Source organism: Dendrobium catenatum, unplaced genomic scaffold (assembly GCF_001605985.2).
Source record: "Dendrobium catenatum unplaced genomic scaffold, ASM160598v2 fragScaff_scaffold_1414, whole genome shotgun sequence".
Lineage (NCBI taxonomy): Eukaryota > Viridiplantae > Streptophyta > Magnoliopsida > Asparagales > Orchidaceae > Dendrobium > Dendrobium catenatum.
The window spans coordinates 496,525-507,203 of record NW_021319876.1 but is presented as its reverse complement, the minus strand read 5'-3'; the positions used below and the strand labels follow the sequence as shown (position 1 = coordinate 507,203).

At 36.2% G+C, this 10,679-nt stretch overlaps 1 protein-coding gene across 3 annotated transcripts; it reads right to left on the bottom strand.

The window, feature by feature from the left end:
* Positions 1-1,192: 1,192 nt before the first annotated feature.
* On the bottom strand, positions 1,193-10,244 carry LOC110111460 (protein NCA1). 3 transcript variants are annotated; one of them, XM_020843363.2, is made up of 8 exons: positions 10,096-10,244; positions 9,340-9,606; positions 9,014-9,245; positions 8,722-8,867; positions 4,285-4,372; positions 4,045-4,191; positions 1,725-1,874; positions 1,193-1,484 (listed from the first exon to the last, which is right to left on the bottom strand). In XM_020843363.2, the coding sequence occupies exons 2-8, from the start codon at positions 9,591-9,593 to the stop codon at positions 1,410-1,412; spliced, it is 1,092 nt and encodes a 363-aa protein (XP_020699022.1). In that variant the 5' UTR covers positions 9,594-9,606; positions 10,096-10,244; the 3' UTR covers positions 1,193-1,409. The 3 variants fall into 3 exon arrangements, with proteins under 3 accessions (XP_020699022.1, XP_020699023.1, XP_028555764.1); XM_020843364.2 differs by having other exon boundaries at positions 9,340-9,602; positions 10,096-10,243; XM_028699931.1 differs by lacking the exon at positions 10,096-10,244 and adding an exon at positions 9,836-10,021.
* Positions 10,245-10,679: the final 435 nt, after the last annotated feature.

Below are 10,679 nucleotides of genomic sequence, written 5' to 3'. Positions count from 1 at the left end.
TTTATATGTATTCTTTTATGGTTATTTTATTAATAGGTTTGGTGGATATATTTTTTTTCTATTTGTGATGAAATCAATGACATTAAGGGGCTATTTGGTATCGGATTTGGGATGGGTTTTATGTCGGATTTAAGGTAAGTCTAGCCAAACAGTTTTCAAAGGTCATCTAAATCCGAAGTGTTCATAAATCATGAATTTACGGATTTAGGGCGTAAATCCGGGATTTTTTAAATCACATTGTTTGGCAAATTTATCAATTTATGGACTACCAGATTTACAGATTTAGTGGAAGAAACGCAAAGGGAGAAGTATAATTACCTTCACAGAGAACTTATGTCGCCGTGAACTACGATCCGACAGGAACAACATCTTTAGAGACGAAAACTTTTATACTTAACATAACTCAACTTCACGTGAAGCAAAACAAGAACAAAGAAGTGCATAGGAGGAAAGGCAAATCCTAGTAACAAAGAAGCAACAAAGCCGAAGAGGAAGCCATTCCTCATGCGAAAAGCAACAAAGAAGCGAGGAAAAACCTACCAAACATGAGATTAATTCCATGAATTTTTAATTAGATAAAAATAATTAATTATATAATTAGCAATATAAATATTAATTAAATACTTAATTAATAATTAGATAACAATAAGTATGATCAGTAATTGAAATTATATTAAAAAAAATTAATGAAGTAGTTAGTTATTCAACTAATACTTAAATAATGATCATTATAATTAGTATTGAAATGTTTATTAAAATATTACCTAAATAAGTAATTAGTTAATTAATAATAATATTATTAATTAATTTATGGCATCATCCCACCAACTTTGCAATAATTAGCATACATAGCAGCGTAGTAATTAGCAACGGTAAATATGTCAATGAAACTCCATTATCGACTATTCAATTATGAGGAGTATCATCTTGCCTTGCTTCACATATGGCATCGTCCCAGCAACTTCAAATAGAGCTACAACTGCAGTTGGAATCGATAACTTCTCATCAATTACAAGCTTTACTTAACCAAAATCATATTGAAGCAGTGGAAGATTAGCAGATAACTCTTCAAATCACCAAACTTTGAATTTTCTGTTTGGGATGATTTTTTTATTGCTTTTTAAAGCAGCTTACTAGCACAAAATTTTTAATTTTTATTCTGGGAAACAGCCTTAAAAAACAATAAGAAAGCTGTCCAAGCGAAACCTTAGAGATGGTTACTATGCTGCTTGAAAGTTTTAGAAAAAGAACAGCCGGAAGAACATAACACCAGAGTGTCTGCTACATATTCACATTATTGACAAAGAGCAACTTTTTACAACGCACAACACATTGATGAACATATAAATGTTTGATGAAATGCCACGCAGAAATTTGATACATAGCTGACAAACATTTGGTTTTGGTTCTCAGACAGAAGTGTTTGGAACTGAGCTTTGTTTATCTGTAATCTGATTGTGCAGGAACTGGAGCACTGAGAGGCGCTGCAACAAGGGATTTGCAAGTTCAGGAGAGATATTTCAGTAGAAGATAACCGGTCATATGAACCAGAAAAAAAATTATAATTCTAAGGGAATTTTGATTAGGATGGGTTTACTGATAAAGGTGCAATATAAATTATAAAATTTTCATATATTGCTCACATTTCAAAAATATGTAACGAATTTTAGACCCATTCTGACCAACAAATTCCTTATGAGATAATTTTGTTCATTTTGACTTACCCGTTGCTTTAGAGCAGCATCACTGGAATTCAATTTCAATGATTCTAGGCGGTCTATTGCTTCTTGAAATCCTTTTATTGCAGCATCTTCATTGCCTAGACTCCTATCCACATCTGCAACTTTGGCAAGCGAAACCGCGAAATCTACAATCTGAACAAAATCAAGTAATCTGAATAAGTCCCCCGATCAAAAAGTAGGAAACATCCAGAGCTACTTAAGAATACAGAAGCAGTTTATTCTAATTTCTAAATGGACACATATTTAGTCTGATAAAGATCATCTTTCTTAATAAAGATACCTCTTTGGGCTACAGTTTTTTACGAACACTATTCCAAATCAGATAGTTCTTATTTCATTTGAAAGTAGAGTTTGTAGACTTTATACAAAATGAATTAAATTTACCTACACTTGATAATATAATGAACTCAGCTTTAAATTCTAACTCTACTTAATCTACCAAGTATTAGAACCAACTGGACAACGGTTCAACCTCACATTCTTGATAGGCCACCCACTACAATCCAAACCCCATCCATGCATACCCGCATGTGTAATGCCACACTTGTCTGCACCCACTATGCTCATATGTGCTTGTTCAAGCTCTCTCTTTCACCTCACATCCGCGATCAATATTCTATTTTTGTGATCATGAATACCATATTTGTGCCATTTCCCATCAGTGGTCTTAGTCAAGGTTGCCGCCAGTGTTGTTGCTCATGTGCTTCACCCTGCTCGGTCACCAACAAAACCAATCTTATTTGTCCTTACATTTGTGTTGTATCCACTATCAACCTCAACTCCCATGCTCTTCCACAACTCTCTTACTCCTCGCCTAAGGGTATAAACTAGTTGAGTTGAGCTCAAGCCAACCTTAGCTTGAGCTTTCGCTTGGTTAATTAATCGAGTTTAAGACCGAGAACAACCTTAATTCAATGGCTTCGAGCATTTATTATGAAATAGAAAATAACATTCTTATTCAAGCAAGTATAATATATTAACATGATAAAAGATATATATTAACATGATAAAAGAATAACAAATTAAATAAGAAATATTTAAAAAAAAAATACTGGAAATAAGGAAGTGAGATATAATTTTTTAATATTTTTAATAAATTTATACTAAATTATTAAATAGTAATATATTATAAGTATATTTTATATTAATAAATTTTAAATGATCCAACTCACAAGCTCAGTGGGGGTTGGCTTAACCTTGGCAGATTAGCTCTTCAAACTTTGCTCGAGCTCGCGGGTTAGCTTTACTCAGTGATACCCTGATCCTCACCACATCATAATCATAGAGGTCCATCTCCAAATTGTCTATTCCTCTAAGCATAGCAGTAAACATCTAATTTTCTTATGTGATCACCTTGGTGGTTCACACAAACCTTTTTGAGAATTCATTCGCTGTCACTTCTCTCTCATCCACCACCAAACCATCTTGATAGCACCATATCTCCTATTAACAACCACACAAGGTTTCATTACAATGTCCTATAAGCTCCCCTAAGGCCACCAGATGATCATATTGGAAAAAACAAAGTTTGAGTTCTTTTTAAAGGTTACAATATACTAGCAGTAGCACCTTTTGATTTCAGCGGCCTTATCAAGGGAAAGCGTGGTAGGCAAGGTTAGAAATGATAATAATTCATCTACGCCATTATAATGCAAATCAGAATCTTCCTGCCTCCATTTTCCCTAGCAGAAAATAAAGGCATCCGAGCTGAAGCCCAAGGGATACAGAAAATGGATCAAAACTTCAAAATTTTAAGAAAATAAGGATTGTCATTTGTTTGATTGGCATTTTACTTAAAAAAAAAAAAAAAACTTAAAACAAGTATCATATTTAAAATCATTTCCAACAAACAGAAAAATAAACTTGTACCATTTCATTACAAGTTCATTCCCTCTGTTCATAGTAAAAACAATTACAATATACTAGCTTATTTCTCTTGATATTAATATCATTACTTTTTCAAAAAGAACAAATGTTAAAATTTTATTGATACAATAACAATAAACATTTATCCTACTATGTGGGATCAGCTACATGAATCTTTTTCTCCATTACATCCTATTAAAAGATAAATTCTCATTTAAATCTAATAAAAAAATATTATTTTTAATACTTTCTAATCAAGTCTTAGGTCAGGACCGAGACCAAATTTCCAGAGCATAAGAAGAATACTTACATAGGAAGTCTAGGTTATCTAGAATACCGGATCTTAGAAGTATAACAAGTAAAGCCATCATTCAAAGTAAATGCTTCATTCATTAGAATTTCACAGAGCAAGAGAGATAAAGACAAGTTCTCAAACCTGGCACGAGACGTTGGACCTCTCCATGATTGCATCACGACGAACGTCCAAAGCCCGAGTATAGTAAGTTTTTGCAGATTCAAGATCACCATCATAGTACCTCAGATCTCCTATTTTGTTTAAGGAAACAGAAAGAGTATGCACTAGCTGGAAATGAATCAAGAATGTTACAATGGCAAGATAAATATAATGTAGATCAGGTGTAAATTTTAAATGTAAAAAAGAGACCCCAAGAACAACCTCCAGATCCTTTGCAGGAAGCTTTGAAAGAAAGTCAGCACTCTCTTCATAGTAGTTTACTGCAGATCCGGAGTTTCCCGTAGTTCGACTGTAAGAATACCATTGTATGCATGTGTAAAGGCATCATGACAGAAATACGTGCAAGATATTTGAATTTTCATAAGAAAACAAGAAGCAAACCAAAGAACAGAATATCCAGACAGGGTCGGGGTAGATTATTGGTTTTCCTTCACCTTTCATCTCTAAGAGTGCTAAGCTAAAAGAATCAGCCGGAATCAACACAAGGATATACCCAATTCCAAAACTTGGGCTACAACTAATCAAACAAATTGGCACCAGAATGACTGGAAGATAATGTGTAAAACTTAAATAAATGGCAATGGCTCCTAACATTCATTTTCGAGGAGCTATTTGAGCAAATGTGCATGTGGATCACAGAGAAACTATCACGATTTAAGTACTTCGATAAGTGGTACTATTAAGAATTCACAATGCCGACCTCACATAGTTCACATAAGGTTAATGATGATGATGATAACAATGTTAAGTGGCAATATGTTCATGTATGTGAACATCAAAGATCAATATATTTGTTTCATTCTTTAATGGTCTAATTTTTTGTTATGAATTGATTCAGTTTTAGATTATTTTGATCTTGTATGACATCACACCTATGCAAAAGGCCTATAAATAGAATATATAGATTGATGTAAAGGAGTCCCACTATAATAAGCCCAATGAATCAATAAAGAAGGCTCTCCTCCCATTCTTCCCACTCTCCCCTTCCCTATCTCTCTCCTTCATAAAAGAAACATCTCTTCTTCCTTCACGAAATTTCATAACAAGTGATATCAAAACCTCGTTGAGGCAATGTCAAGGAGGAAGGAGGTGTTTGAGCTATCAGTAACGTGCAAGTTGGGTTCGCGGCAACTAGCACGTGCGGGAGGCGGACAGGCAAACCAAAGCGGCTTGCGTGTAGAATTCGTGCAAGTAGGCGTGCGTGGTGTGGCCTGGTGTGACTGGGAATAGTGGATGTGTAAGGGCACATGAGTAGGATGAATGCGTTGTGGTTGGGGCTTGGGTCACGTCTGGTGTCAGGATCACATAGAGCTTAGTTCACGCGGAAGGTGGGTCCATAGATCCGCAGACTGGTAAAGGCGCACAGGCAAAGCCGCAGACGGCACAGATTTCGTGAGCAAATGGGCGGAAGGCCGGCGGGGTGCGGTCGGAGTTGGACCGCATGAGTACGGGCGTCGACAAGCACTCGCGGGAAGCACAAAAGGTTCGTTAGCGTGAGGTGGAGTGGACGACAAAGGTTACGGAGAAGGACACTGCGAGGTGTGGGAAATTAAATGTGTGCAAGAAGTAGGGCAGCGTGCTTAGCGCAGATTCTTGTGAATGCGCGCGGTCAGACAAGTAAGGAGAACGTGCGCAAGCTGACGCGCGAGCAAGACCAAGTTGCGGATAGCACAAGGTACAAAGCGTGCTACACGAGCAACTCGGAGGTGTCGATCAAGATCTGGATGGAATTATTCGGATTTGTGAGCCTGTGGAAGGTGGAGCTAAAGCCTGTGAAGGTGCCATGATCGGGACTTGGTGTCGCCTTGGACGGTAGTATGAGGAGAGGCCATAGGGCTAACGGGACTTGTGTATCCTTTCGTGTGGGGCAGAGGCAGATCAATAAGCAAGATCTTTTTGATTTGATGTATCAGAGCAGCATAGACAAAAGCAAAAACAAGAACCTCGGGGCGGCAGGCTGGTCACAAGTCGTGGAATTGCATTGTCGAACAGGTGGCTTGGGCGAAGTCGTAGGTTGGAGCTCGCACGGGTGCTTGGTGAAGACGGGCAAGTCGGAGGGTGCTCGGTGCTCGAGCACAGGCATGTCGGGCAGGAAGAGGTGTGTGGGCTGGAAGTGCGCAAGAGCTGGTGATGCACAAGGCACGAGCGTGCGGATCATGGGAGGAATAGTAATAGGTGCAGGCACATACGGGTTAGAACTCGCGGGAGCGCGAGTTGGAGCCATGAATCAGAACGCATAGAGTAGGTCAGGCGCGAGCGGGATTTGGCTCGATTCGACGGGTTTGCTAGTGGAGTTAGTGCAGAGAGCCGGTCGGATCGCAACAAGCGCGAGTTCTTGTGAACATGTGATTCTTTAATCTTTGTTTGTAAAATTGGATCAAAGTGAATATTGTTATAAATTGATCTAGTTTTATGTTACTTTGTTCATACATGACATCACACCTATATAAAAAGCCTATAAATAGAATGTATATGTTGATGTAAAAGGAGTCCCACTATAATAAGCCCAATGAATCAATAAAGAAGGCTCTCCTCCCATTCTTCCCACTCCCCCCTTCCCTATCTCTCTCCCTCATCCAAGAAACATCTCTTCTTCCTTCAAGAAATCTCATAACATTTTTACGTTGATATATCATGTACAAAATATAAAGTTTTAGAGTTGTATTAGTTGAACTAAATTAGATTTGTGTAGACAAAATAAATAATAAAAGTGACGTCTTATGGAAAACCGTTGAAAAAAAAAGTGACAAACTGTGGATTGGGATACACATGGCTTTATAGGACACGAATTCTCAGACCATGCCTTCCCATGTTAGCAATCTTAGTTAAAATAGAAAAGGGAGAACAAGATTAGAAAAGTGGTGATTCCCCTTCTTATCTCCTTGTCAACCTACTAAGATGCCAAACGTTTGAGAAGATTGAACCATACTAAAGACTCATTCCCACATACAAACATATTCAAAGAAATATTTTAAGGTGTTTTCCATGTGATATCCCCTATGGACACCAGTCTTCTAGAGGTTAAAATGGTATCATCTCCTATAATTATAATATAATCAATATAATAAAATTATTGTGAGGATTAATCTCCAAAACACCTAAATTCATGTCTTTTGTCACCTTGAGATTTTTTTTTTCTTTTCAAATATATGAGAGGACCAAAAAGACGGGAGCAAAGATAATAGCCAAAGGAGTGGTTGCAAGGGGTTAAGTGGACAGAATATTGGCAAGGAATTAAGTTAAACGATGATCAGATATGAAGAAAACAAGGAGGGAGAATTTGTGTTGAGTTGAAAGCTGAATTGTATGAGAAAACCTTTCTAATAAACCCAGTCTTTCAACGGAATCCAACACACTTGTATTTATCAGTACTGTTTGTTTCCCTAGCCAAACTCAATATTTCATCAAGCTGCTGGGGAATAGAAATTTCTTGTGAGCACCATAATAAAAGTGAGTAATAGGTAATTTATGGATATCCTTGACATTCACATAAAGCTAAACTTAATGATTTCTTTCTTTATATTAAATGGAAAGCTTTGAAGAGTTAAAGTTATGAGTTCCACAAAAATCACAAGTCTACAAAATTGTAATAAGTTTAGGAGATCTCTAATGGTTGTTGATCAAATTAGTTAGTCAAACAAATGATCATAGAGTAGACGTGTTATTAAAATTTCTTTGGTGTTTAGTTGGCTGCTTTTTTGGTTCCCAAAACAAAACAAATCCTGCAACTATGCTTAACCTCCCAAATCTCAAGTATTGGGTAAACTAAATTCGGCAATTCTCTAGTGTTTCATTTATCAGACAACAAGTTTTTAGTGCTTCAGAAGCTATTTATGTTCAATTATGCAGTCGAACATCAAGCATATTTATGATGTTTAATTCCACAGTTACTAATATTTCAAGTTTCATTTATGGTAATTGCCTTTCATTTCAGGAGTAAGAACAGTTGCATTTATAGGTCGTGGGCACTCAGAAAATACTTGCCATGAATTTCAAATGTTATCAGCATTTTTCACGATGGGAGAATGAGAGCTTGGGAGTGTCCAAGTGTGTTAAATTTAGCTCTGACACTCTCTAGGTGTCTATTTTTTTGTTATTTTGAATTTAGAACATGGAAGATTGCATGGGAATATGCATGCATCTTGAGGGAATTGTGAAATAGACCACTATTTTGGTAATCTATTTATTTTCCTCAAAACTTTATATTGAGTAGGTGCATATCTAGAAGATTCTAAAAGTTTTCAAAGTTAAATATAACCAATATGTAAAACTACATCTTTTACCATAGCGATGTTATTAGACTTTAAAGCGGTGTTAGGGAATAAGTTTCATGTGTGATAATCCTCATCCAGATCAAGCTTAGTAATGTGATGGAATTGAGCCCAAGTTGTTGCACACACAAATGCACTCATTTTATTGTCTATAAAACAAATAAGCTTAGACTTCCTACAAACAGATGAACAAATAAATCAAAATATGCAAGTCTATAGTAGCATTTGCATGTAACTAAAATAAAACCACTTATATGCATATCTCTAATATGTCATTCGGTCAATCCTTACACAATATATCAACTATTCCCCAATCCCCAAAAAAAAAAAATCCAGGGAAAAAAATTCAAGTTGTAGAGAAGCAGACCAGCAGTCCCCTAGCATCCCAAGGACAGCTCCAAGCTGTGAGCAGAGCTCTGGGGTGTTCCCTTGTGTTTTTAGTTGCTCTCGTATATCTTCAGCACAAATGTTAAGCCTGGATTTGGCACTTTCTACATTTTTACCATTAAAAGCCTGCCAATGAATAGAAACTGCTAAATCAATCTGGACAATGTTAATAAACTAACATAAATACAGGAAAATAAAATTTAACAAAATTCTCTAGAGATTAGCAATACCCACTAACAAAATCAGATAAAAAGAGTCTCTCACAGACTCACCATCATAGCTTGTTGTACCAAAAATGCACCCCTTTCCATAGAAACATCCCCATATATGACATTTTTCTGCTCATGTCCTACTTCCTTGGAATCTGCACTGACTTGAAAGCGCTTGATTCTAGCATGACCATCAATAAATTTATCAACTGTGGCCTGAAGATCATTGTCGGACTCGATCTTCTCAATGTCAGCACCACATAAAGGGCAATCCTTAAAACGAGATATGCATACCCTGTGAGATAAATGATGAACATAAGAATAGTTGAATAATCATATTTTACCAAACGGATACTATGATTAAGACCACAGATACTAGCAATACCCACTTGCAAAATTTGTGGAAACAAGGCACGCATTTACTACTTTCATAAAGTAAGGCCCGGCACAGCATACAACTAAGAGGACCCAACTTGAATGTCTCAGAATCATATCCAAAGGGGCATTTTGGTGATATTGTACCCGAATCCTTATGCTCATCATTTTTACTTCCATCCTTTGTTTTTTGCCCCGTCTTGTTGTCAAACTTCATCGGGCAGCTGCCAGCAGCAGATGACTTGGAAAATGGGCAAATAGAACTCATATTGCCTTACTGTCTATCATATGAAGAAACAAAATCTGTTAGTGCAATCTTCAATATGGAACATTTCATGTCTTTAACCTATGTGTTTAAAGTAGATAAATTCTGAAATCTTTACAAGTCACTCAAGAACCCCAAAATGGATCCACTCGATCTCTATATTGAATTTAAGACTACATCCCATACGCAAACTTAACATGTATCATCATGAATTTCATAATGGCACAGAAGATTCAACAAATTACCTACTTCACTGGATATTGTTTCAAGATTGGCGCCCAATTATAATTTCTTGAAGCTAGTTTGATCACATATAAAGGACAAAAACGCTTGGATTCCCGCAAAACATCCAGACAGATCAAATAAACAAACCTTCAAACCCGAAACCCTATGATTACACCCATTCACTTAACGCTAGACGAGATTTAGAAAGCAGATCATGCGCTGTGCCGGTAAATCTCTGCGTCAGCTAGATCGAGAGAACAATTAAAGTGAGAGGAAGTACCAGGTTCGGTCGCCGGAGCACCGGTGGAGAGGGAAGCTCTAGGGTTTGGTGTGCGTCCGTGTCAGATAGAAAGAGAAATGAAGGGAGCGAAAATTTTTACCAGGTGGCGGGTCCGTTCTACCTACGAGAACCGCTAATTCGGGATAGGAAAAAATTGGCAGGGATATTCTGATTAAATCTTTAATTTCGTTTAATTATTTTTTAGAAATTAATTTAAATTAAATTAAATTATTTTTATTTTGAGATAAATTATATAATTTAAATTTTATTTTGATAAGATTTTAATAAATATTACGTAAAACCAAGATATAACTAAATATATTATTTTTTACAGCTCTATTCTTTCTTAAATTTAATATTTATTAAGCTCATTTAACTAAATTAAAAGAGTAATATACTGCTTTTCAAAATTCGGCCTATTTATTAGGCTCTAATATTACATAAATATTGTATTTTTTATTTTTTTTATATAAAGATTCAAAAAAAAAAACTAATTTAATAGGCTTAATATGTCAAAGAGTGGGCCAAGAAAAAGGTTGGGCTTATTCTGCATTTCTGCTGATGTTCTGACAAACAGCTGATTG

Excerpts from the sequence above, each read along its gene's own strand:
- LOC110111460 (XM_020843363.2), bottom strand. The coding sequence starts at position 9,593 with ATGAGTTCTATTTGCCCATTTTCCAAGTCATCTGCTGCTGGCAGCTGC. Across the intron at positions 9,246-9,339 it reads TGTTTCCACAAATTTTGCAA|GGTATGCATATCTCGTTTTA; the intron begins GTGGGTATTGCT and ends TTTATCTCACAG. Across the intron at positions 1,875-4,044 it reads GGTCCAACGTCTCGTGCCAG|ATTGTAGATTTCGCGGTTTC; the intron begins GTTTGAGAACTT and ends GATTTTGTTCAG.